Here is an 11,205-nt window from a genome sequence, read left to right on the forward strand (position 1 = left end):
GCAAGAAGGTCTCTTTCGATATAGCAAATGTAAGAATCGTTCATATAATCATCACTCATCCGGTTAGGAATATTTCAATTCAACCATATTAGGAGTATTTTTTTATGAAGATGAGGACTCAAATGTATAACTTTCTTTTATGTAGTTCTTCCATTAGCCCTAATTATCAGGATTTAATAAAATTAAATCACAAATTCTAGAATGGGTATTCATAGAACACAAGATTCTAATCTAATAATCAGTTCTATTCAAGTATAAAAAATACAAAATAAACAATAAGTTTTTAGATTTTTAGGTTTACCTTCAAGGAAAGAATTAGGACTTGTGAAGGTTTCCCGGAGATGAACAGACGATAGGCATCGGTACTCGCCGGATTTATGGTGACAAGGGGATGATGGAAAGATTTTGTGGAAATTCAATGGTAAGATTTTGGGCAAGGGAAGTCGATGAATGAGTAAAGTTGTAAAGGCTTTTTTTCAAGTATAAAACCCTAGTAAAAGTAAAAAGGAAAAAAAAAAAGAAAAAAACGTAGAAGAAAACATAGTAGAGGAGTTTCGAACTCGGGTTCTTTAAGAACGGATGGACGGAGGAAGTTCATGGAACAACGATTTCCACTCGGCCAACACTAAGCTTGTTATTATGTGTTAACCTCTAAAACTCTTATGGGCTTACTAAAATCTTTATATTTCGTCTCTACGAAATTTTCAAAAACCATTGGGTGCCCGTGCACCCAAGGGCTCCATAGTAGGTCCGCCGCTAAATTGTTTCAAAAATTAAGTTACAAGTGCAACATTTCAAACAATCCAACGAAAAACTAAACACAAATTGTCGGAGTTGATGCCAAAAAGGGCTGGATTCGGAGTTGATGCAAAAGGAGTTGGTGTGTGGAAGGCGGAGGGTTAGAGTGTGGACGCGACCGCCGGCCGTGGAGACAACGGTGGAGGGCTGGATTCGATGATGGACGACTGATCGGTCATGGTCTCTTGAGTAGGGGTGTTCAAGAAATCAGAAATCCGAATAAATCTGAAATCCGAACCGAACCCAAATAAACCGATCCGAATTCTTATTCGGATATTCGGATCGGATCAATCCGAATATCCGAATAAGTAATTCGGATTCGGATATGGAATTATAAAATATTCGGATTGTTCGGATTATTCGGATATCCGATTAATCCGAATAAAAAACATGTTTGTATTGGTATTCTCCGGTTTGGTATATATTTTAGACTATTATTTGAATTTTAAACTTTAAATTTATGTTAAGAGTAATTCGTATTTTTCGGTTTGTATGTTTATTATGGTTCTAAACTATTAAATGTTAGGAACAAAAAAATAGAAAAAAAATTAGCTTTATTTCGGATTATTCAGATAATTTCGGATGATTCGGATATTATCCGAATCCGATCCGAATTGAATTCGGATAGATTCGGATCGGATAGGAATATTCCTAATTTGGATCGGATCGGATTTCGGATAGGGTCTAAAAATTTTCAAATCCAAATAGCCCAAACCGAATAACCCGAATAATCTATTATCCGATCCGATGAACACCCCTACTCTTGAGACTAGAAAGGGAAAGCTATGCGGATGTGAAAGTGGTAATGGGAAGGAATTAGGGGTTTTTCCTCTTACATGCTAATATATAAAACATATTCAAAAATATTAATTTTAATACTTGGATAGTTCGGATAATCCAAATATCCGAAAAATCCCAAAATTGCTATTTGAATCCAAATTTTCGAATATCCAGGATTCGGATAATTGGAATTCCGGATATTCAAATTTTGGATAGTTCGGATTCGGATTGTCGTATAATTCGTATACGGATTCGGATTCTTTTGAACACCCCTAATCACAATGGTGGTTTCCTTTGTGTTTTTGTCTTGGTTTGAAACATTAATATCAGTATGATGAATGGTTGGTATCTCTTTCTAAAATCTTAGAAAGACTTATTCAGGTATTTGAAATAATTTCAAACGCCAATCATAAAAGGCTGGAATTTAATTGGCCCTTGAGAATCAGTTTAGAATTTAGCTAGCCCAATATGTAAATTAGAGAAGAATGTGACGGGATTAGTTGGACCAGTATTTTTTTATTATTATTTACTTTTTTAGAACGACTTTCTTATATTTAGGTAACCGTACTTTTTAAATTTGGAGAGTCCCGAATCCCCACTCTGGCGAGACTGTGTTGTCTTACCGGGTCCACGTTGACTTCAGAGTTTGGCTTGGGTGTTCCCCGCAAACCATATCGTCGACTGCCACTTGACAGTCGTCGTGCCACCACAAGAGCAGAATTCTCTGACGTTACACATAGTGGGACGAAAACCCGAGTGGGCTCAGGGTTCAAACTGACAACCTTTGCATAAGGCCTAGCTCAAATAACTCATCGTCAATATCCACCCAAAAGTGACACAAGTGGGATTCAAACATGTGTTATCACTAAATAAAAACAAACAACAAAAATAATAATGAATATTAATTAATTAATATATGAAAAGAGACTATAAATAGGGATGGGCGTGAAGTCCTTGAAATAAACATTTTAGTACGCTGGAGGAAGCTGCGGTCACTCACGGCGACAGTTTCCAAGGTTAGAATATGAGTTGCTTATATTAATTATCTGTAGAAATATGTTGATACGGTAATTAATTGTTTGGTTTTATATTGATCGAAAGGTTTTCATCATATGTTACTACTCGATACATGTCCTAAAGTGTTAGGTTTCATAGAAAAAAAAATTGGGGATATGAATAGGGTTGGTCATAATGTTACTTTATGGGTATTGATTATATATAATCATTTGCATATTCATATTTCACACACACTTTATCACCTTTGGTATCTTGGCCATCATTTGCATATAAATTTTAATTGATGAAGTTAGAATTATGGGCTAGGTCGATATTTCAAATTCGGTCGTGCATGTAGACTTGTTACATATATTGACCGAGTGATGAACCATATTCATGTGTTATTATTGTTCTAGTTCTTTATTCATCATGTTCTGTGCAACGTGTTGTGCTTTAGTTTGTTAAGTAGATCTAATTTATCTTTTTTGAATCTGTGAGTTTTTAGAAGTAACCGAAACTCTTTGGTTAAACGGATGCAGTCTTTAACGTGATCCAGCTACACTTTAATGCATGATTGTACAATTGAGGAAATTAGGACGTCTAGGGTTTGTAATAATGCTAGTTCAATTTTTCATTTACTCATTTTAAGGTGTACTAATGACTTGCTTGCTTATATGTTGATTCACAGTAGCATTTTATACAAATCAAGCCCTGTTTGTTAACTTTTCGTCATCAACTTTTTGTTACATATCTAATCCCTAGTTAGTTTCGTGCAAATATGGAATTTTATTTATGTTTATGAAGATTAATATATTTCATTTCTTTAGAATAATGGAATCGATTCACGGGAGACATAAGTTTGAACCAGAAGATTTTATTAGCCGCATGCCAGATAACGTGGTAACAAATATTCTAGATCGATTGCCATTACAAGACGCAGTGAGGACTGATGTCTTATCAAAAACATGGAGGTTTAAGTGGACGATGCTTAGCCAACTCGTATTTGATTATGACTTCTTTGAGTATTTATCAAAAACAAATACTGAAAATAATCAAGTGAGAATTATAATTTATAGGCTTCTTCTTCATCTTGGAGGGGCGATTACAAAGTTTGTCCTATCTAACCACAAAGCAGATGTTGAAGATAAAGATATCCGTCATTGGATTTTGTTGTTGTCCAGAAAACGAATTAAGAACCTCACTCTTGAGATTCATAAAAGAGCACAATATAAGTTACCTGCCAATCTTTTCTCTTGTTTGGAGTTGAAACATTTGACACTTACTCAATGTTGCCTCCATCCTCCTAATTTTCATGGGTTTCCAAATCTATTGAGCTTAGATATATATCTCCATTTTGAAGAAATTAGCAGTGACTCTTGGGAGTTTATTTCCAAGTGTCCGTTACTTGAGTTCTTGAAAGTGGATTGCGATCCTTTTTCAGCCAAACTAAAACTAGCCGAGATTGCAAAACTTCAAAATCTCAAAATACTATATTTATATCTGTGTGATCTTGACACTATGAATAATTTTCATAGTGCCGGTACAACCTTTGAGCTTCTGGGTTCTCTTCCAAAACTTCAAGAGCTTAAGTTGAGTTTTACAGGCTGCAGGGTAATTAATGCTAACTTGTGTCTTTGAAGTTTACTTTACGGAAACAAAAGTCTCATTTTTTTCTAAATCTGATAAATACAAAGCAATAGTATTTGATATAATCTAATAACATCTTTTCTTGTAGTTGACGGAAAGTGATGCTAAATGGAAGTCCTCTACCGCCTTTTCCAGCCTCAAGGCTCTTACATTAGCACACATATGTTTAGACGATGGTATGAATTTATCATGTGCTTTGAATTGATTAGGAGGTGCCCGAATCTGCAGACTCTTAAAATCACATCAGATAACCGGGTATGTATCATACTGCTCGTCTTATAAATTCACAAATAGTTTTGTATTTGAAATTGAATACCGGTTATTCTTTCAGTATGCTTGCCCGCCTCCACCGGTAGACTACAATACAACGGAGCAGTTGCAGCTAAGAAGTGTGAGGTTTAAATATTGGAATGGTTCAGATAATGAAGTATATTTGTTAAAGTATTTACTTGTATGCTCCCCTTTGTTAAAAAAGATTGCTATTTGTCCCTGCTCGCGCAATGATCAGATTACGTCAGATGAAAAGTTGAAGTTCGGTAGTAAGGTGCTGAAGCTGCGTCAAGCTTTCCCTGTAGTTGATATCGATCTATCCTAATTTGTTTTTTTAAACTTTCCTTTTATTTCCTGCATATTTGTATGAATATATGGCCTTGTTGTGCTTTGAATTATCTGGTGAAGACTTGAGTTAACTAAGTGAAACTTGTTTTTTGATTATGGTTTTGAACTTATCGGTAATTAGTTAAGGTTTATCTACACTCTCACATATACATGATCGATGAAGTCTGGCTTTTCATATGCATTTAGTTTATGGGTATTCAGTATGCATAATCATAGGTAGGATAACATCATCATGTTCATATTTAAATTTCACACACACTTTATCAGCTTTGGATGCGTTCGCTTGATGGTCGTTACGCTGATCGATATAGTTAGAATTATGGGCTCGATCAGTATGGAATTTAAGGCTTGCATATCCAGTCGAGTGCGTATGCTTTGGGAACAAGTTTTAACGTCCCAATCCGGGTATTATAAGTAGAAATCTTGTAGTAAATATCTCAGTCTTGAAGTAACAAAATCTTTTCAGATCCGGTCATAAATTTAGCTCGATTACACCGATAGTTTTTTAAATTCGGTCGTGCATGTAGAACCTTGTTACACTGACCAAGTGAAGCATATTCATGTGTTATTATTGTTCTAGTTCTTTGTTCATCATTTTATTAGCAATAATGTGGTGCATTTTGGGTTAATAAGTACTTCCGGTTTATCTTCTATAAAAATATACGAATTTTTTTAAGTAACATAAACTCTTCGGATAAACAGCTGCATGATTGTACAAAAGAATTTAAGAACTATTCATTAAAGTACGTCACTGCCATTTATATCAACTTATGAACTAGATATGGTAAAAGCGGTAATGTTGAAGCTCCAACGAGCCTACCCCGTACTTGACATCAATCTATACTAATTTTAGTTGTTTTAAACTTATCTTTTATTTGTTTAGTATAATGGTATTTGTATGAATTTATGGTCCCTTTGGGTAATATGCTTTAAAAGGATGTTTATTTGTTGGTGCTTTTGTTTTAGGTTTTGTTTTTTGTCGGTTGAATTGTAGTTACTAGGTTATTTGATTTTTCTAAACAGAAAATCACTGTATATAGAGATTATTAACTAATTTGGATTGAAACCGAAAGTTATCAGGTTGCAATCTGTTCTAGTTGACAGTTCACATAAATTGATGGGCTGCAAGATAGTAATACATTCTTGGGTTGTAATAATTCTTAAAACACTTTGGTTTGCTGTAAAAGTCATACTTTGATAGGCTATGATCAGTGGTCTGTATAATGTAAATTGTATTTAACAGCAAATAATATAGCTGCCAAATAATATAAAAATTTGATGGGTCAATACTCAAGTAAAACAAGCTTGGTAATGTAATTTTGACACTAACCAGCCACAAAATATTAATTTGACAGGTTGACAGTCGCATGGTATATTGTTTTCGTTTACAAATTTCCGAGGACTAATGTAACATATATATATATTTGAAGTACCCAAGATGTTAAATGGACGGATTTTACCTAGGTATTCACTTCTGAAGTAGATGAACAAAGGTGAGTGTGAGTTCTAGTGTGTACTTTGTAGGTTAAGTTTTCGTAAACGTAAATTCAGTGGTTTGATGTCTGATGATATGGTTATGGTCACTAATGGATGAAATTTGTATGATTAAAGTAGGAAGAGATTATGTAGATTAGTTTTAAAGACTTCAAAATTTCATAAGTCGTGTTTTGTGTGAGATTGGAATGCATTTTGGTTTAAACAGTCGAGCAAATGAATTTGCTGCACTATATGCATGATCGTGTCATATGGCACGGTTACACCGTGTTTGTGGCAATGTTTGTGGAAATGCCCTTTCGTTATGAAACACGTATGATACTAAGTTTATTTATGTAACAAGTCTTTTTAATAATACAATCCAATTATTTGTAAAAATTATTTTTGTCAGCCAAAGTGATTTAGTCGACCAAAGGGCAATGCCCTAGCGGCGGTAGTGGTGAGAATAAGAGAATTGGATGTATTCCCCACCCAAAATGGCAGGGGTTCGAACGTCAAAACGAGGAGATGGACGTAGTAAAGATTTAGTTGTTAAAAAAATTGATTTAGTAGACTTATTAGAACTTTTGAAAGCTTTAAAGGGCTTCTAGTTAAAGTAATGTAGGATAACTCCGTCAGTGTTACTTCATCTTCGTCACATCCTCGCTGGAAAAACATATTAAGATTTCTAAGACTTTTGAACACGTCGTCACTCGTCATATGATTAAAAAACGCTAGTACGTTGTGGGTTTGTGACTACCGGAAAACAAGGTGAGTCTGAGTCTGGTTGATTTAAAAAAATATTCAAGGGTATCCTCAAAAGATTTTTGAACCTAGGGGCATCCAGTATTTGCTTAATAGTATTCGAATGCATAAAACACATATGAAAAAAAATTACACTAATTTTATACTTCGTCAAGAAAGTTAATAGGTATTCTAAGATACCCTTGCTTTTATGCTAGGTCTGCTAGCTGACTCAAATGAAACATGGAAACTAGAGATACGTGGTGATTGTTTATGTAGGAATCGAATTCGTGAATTGAGTAAATAAACAGAAAATTAACAAACAGTTTTATTACTCATACAATACAATACAAGACAGAATCAAAGAAATAAACCAAATACAATACCAAAAAAAAACGTAAACGGTTTGGCTGAGGATCGTGTTGAACACGGGGCCCTTAAAACAATATTTCGAGTCTCCCAAGAGAACTCGTTGTTTCCCAGGGTACAACAGCCGGAGCAGTAGTACTGCCGGAGTTAACCGTAAACTTGAAAAAGGTTCGAATAAAAGAAACCAGAAATGTAGAAGAAGAAGAAGTTGGAAAAACCTTGCAACAATGCTTGTGTTGTGTGTAAGGTTTGGTATGTGTTGCAACTTAGTTTACCTCTCTATTTATAGAGGAAAAACAAGGCACAAGTTCTCCATCCCACCAATGTGGGATACACCACTATAGTATTTTCTTTCAAATACACACACTTACACATCGATATCTCATTCATCAATGTCTATTAGTGTGCATTTGTTGTGTCATAACAACCTACTAATGCACACGTAACAAATTTTCCAACAATCCCCCACATGAATGGAAATCGATTCTTCGAAGTAAGTTTTAGCAGTTGAGTATTGCCGGATAGGTAGGTGTTACCCTTTGAACCTTCCGTTGTGAAGCATACTTAGCCTCCTAGCGGTTTGTAGTCGTGATGACTTTGAACAGACCCCATTTGTGTAGACGACAATATGCCTTTACACAATACTCTCCCTGGTTTGGTCAACCCCTCATTCTTGTGTCCGTTATGGTCATGGATCATGGTCCTGGTTCTGCGAGAGCTCTAGGAAATTGCGCCTCCCCACAATTCCATTCGAAGCGACCACACTTCTCTCTAACATTGGTGATTCCCATGAATCATTAAAAGCATCATGGTTATTTCACTTAACCTTAATATGCTTAACCTCTCCCAAATGTCACTGGTTTTAGGGTACTTCCCTAGGAGAAAGGACTAGGATTTCAAGACTCCCTTTGGTTTTGGGGTACTCCCCCACAGTGACTGCCTCTAGTCATATGATTAAGTTTGCCTATTGAACTTAGCTCTTGGGATCTCCAGTCTGCTAAGTTAGGTTTCCCTCATACTTCCTTTATCGAGGGATTTAGTCCCATTCCTCTCGACAACTTATAAAATTTATCCATGCTTAAGCCTTTTGTTAACGGGTCTGCAATGTTATCTTCTGACCTCACATGGTCAATCGTGATAACACCCGTTGACAGTAGTTGTCGTATCGTGTTATGTCTACGTCTCATATGCCTTGATTTGCCATTATACATTGAACGTTGAGATCTACCAATTGCAGACTCACTGTCACAATGTATGCAAATTGCCGACAACGGCTTTGGCCATTGTGGAATGTCTTCCACGAATTGACGTAACCATTCTGCCTCTTCCCCAGATTTGTCTAAGGCAATGAATTCAGACTCCATTGTGGATCTAGCAATTACAGTTTGTTTGGATGATTTCCAAGATATTGCTGCCCCACCAAGTAGGAACACGTACCCACTTGTTGATTTGGAATCTTTCATATCCGAAATCCAGTTTGCATCAGTATACCCCTCGATCACAGCTGGATGGTTGGTATAATGCAAACCATAGTCTCTTGTGTATCTTATGTACCTAATTACCCTTATAATAGCTTTCCAATGTTGAACACTTGGATTGCTAGTATATCTACTTAGCCTACTCACCGCGTATGCTAAATCGGGTCTCGTATATGTCATGAGATACATTAGACTTCCAATGATTCTTGAATACTCTAATTGAGCAACCGGCTCAGCTCTATTTTTACATAGAGTAGTGTCAACAGGAGAAAGAGCCACTCGCTTGTCTTCCTTGTTGAATTTTTGAAAAAATCTTGTCGACATAGTGTGCTTGACTCAAAGTAAGACCTTCTTTGGTTTTAATGATTTTTATTCCAAGAATAGTATCAACTAAACCCATGTCTTTCATGTCAAATCGTGCCTTTAACATGTCTTTTGTAGATTGAACCATTTTATCATTACTCCCAATGATAAGCATGTCATCCACATAAAGGCATAAAATAACATAACCTCCATTTGTGTTTTTAACATAAACACATTTATCACACTCATTAATTTTGAAACCATTGCCAATCATGACTTGGTCAAACTTTTGGTGCCATTGTTTTGGAGCTTGCTTCAAGCCATACAAAGACTTGATGAGTTTGCATACTTTGCCCTTTTGACCAGGGGCGGAGAAACCCTCAGGTTGCTCCATGTATGTCTCTTCTTCCAAATCACCATTTAGAAAAGCCGTTTTTACATCCATTTGGTGCACTTCCAAACTTCGTAAAGACGCGATTGCAAGCACCAACCTTATAGAGGTTATACGTGTTACAGGTGAGTAAGTATCAAAATAGTCTAGACCTTCCTTTTGTCTAAAACCTTTGATCACTAGCGTCGCCTTGTATTTATCAATACTTCCATCGGCTTTCATCTTCTTTTTGAATATCCAACGATATCCAAGTGGTTTGCAACCAACTGGAAGATCTACCAATTCCCAAGTATGATTTTGTAAGATCGAATCAATTTCATTCTTGATTGCTTCTTTCCATTGAGGTCCTTCAGGTGAGGTCACCGCTTCATGGTAGGTATTAGGTTCACCTTCAACCATAAAGCTTACAAAGTCAGGACCAAAGGATTTTGCAACCTTTTGTCTTTTGCTTCCTCTTAAATCACCATCCTCAGTCTCGGGCCGTTCATGTGTTCCTTCATGAACCAAGTCGTCATTTTGTGTTGACGAGCTTGTACCTACATCATTCGCCCGTGATGATGAGGCCTCATGTGTGTGTCCTAACTTAGGAAACACGTGCTCAAAATACGAGAGAGTATTGGGGCTCGCCTCCATGAAAGTGTTTACGTGTACATTTTGATTTTTGGATTCATGTACCAAAAACCGATGTGCACTACTATTGTGAGCATATCCAATGAAAATGCAATCAACAGTTTTGGGACCAATCCTAAGAGCTTTAGGAGGTGGTACGGTGACTTTAGCTAGGCACCCCCACACTTTCATGTATTTGCACGAAGGTTCTCTTCCCTTCCATAACTTATTAGGAGTCTCGTCCCTATTCTTGAGAGGTATCTTATTTAAAAGATAGTTTGCCGTTAAAATGGCATCCCCCCACATGTCATGGCTTACCCCAGAACTAACCAACATGGCATTCATCATCTCTTTCAATGTACGGTTCTTTCGTTCCGCCATGCCATTTGATTGTGGAGAATAAGGAGGGGTTAATTCATGTATTATGCCACTTTGTGCGCATAAATCCGCAAATGGTGAAACGTATTCACCTCCTCGATCGCTTCTCACACGTTTAATTTTCTTGTTAAGTTGTAACTCAACTTCATTTTTAAACAAGATAAATTTTTCTATTGCTTCATCTTTACTTTTAAGTAAATATACATAGCAATATTTTGAGCAATCATCAATAAACGTGATGAAATATTTGTTTTCCCCTCTTGTTGGGCACATTTTTAAATCGCACACATCGGTGTGAATTAAATCAAGTATTTCGGTTATTCTTTCAACCGATTTGAAGGATGATCTTGTAAGTTTGGATTCAACACATGTTTCGCATTTCGAGTTTGTATCAATGTGGAATGTTGGTATGCTTTTTAATTTAATTAAACGATGAAGTGAATTAAATTTTACATGTCCTAATCTACCATGCCAAACATTTGAATTTAAAGACTCAATAATATAAGCAGAAGTAGATGCCTTATTCATTTCATTTCCAATCACGGTTACATCAAGTTTAAACATACCATTGAGGGCATAGCCCTTACCAATATACATTCCATGCTTAGTCAAGACAAACTT

At 36.1% G+C, this 11,205-nt stretch overlaps 1 protein-coding gene across 1 annotated transcript; it reads left to right on the forward strand.

The window, feature by feature from the left end:
- The first annotated feature begins 3,405 nt into the window (after nucleotides 1-3,405).
- Nucleotides 3,406-4,816, forward strand: LOC143580798 (F-box/FBD/LRR-repeat protein At1g13570-like). Its single transcript, XM_077063732.1, has 4 exons — nucleotides 3,406-4,185; nucleotides 4,310-4,397; nucleotides 4,553-4,617; nucleotides 4,730-4,816. Exons 1-4 carry the CDS (start codon nucleotides 3,406-3,408, stop codon nucleotides 4,814-4,816), a joined length of 1,020 nt encoding a protein of 339 aa, XP_076919847.1.
- The last annotated feature ends 6,389 nt before the right edge of the window (nucleotides 4,817-11,205 follow it).

The sequence above is a fragment of the Bidens hawaiensis genome, unplaced genomic scaffold, assembly GCF_021521415.1.
Source record: "Bidens hawaiensis isolate Kalapana, Puna unplaced genomic scaffold, B.hawaiensis_p1.1 tig00030599_1, whole genome shotgun sequence".
Classification (NCBI taxonomy): domain Eukaryota; kingdom Viridiplantae; phylum Streptophyta; class Magnoliopsida; order Asterales; family Asteraceae; genus Bidens; species Bidens hawaiensis.

Coding starts and splice junctions, on each gene's coding strand:
- LOC143580798 (XM_077063732.1), top strand. CDS start 3,406: ATGGAATCGATTCACGGGAGACATAAGTTTGAACCAGAAGATTTTATT. Junction 4,186..4,309: donor TGAGTTTTACAGGCTGCAGG/GTAATTAATGCT, acceptor CTTTTCTTGTAG/TTGACGGAAAGTGATGCTAA. Junction 4,398..4,552: donor ACACATATGTTTAGACGATG/GTATGAATTTAT, acceptor TTATTCTTTCAG/TATGCTTGCCCGCCTCCACC.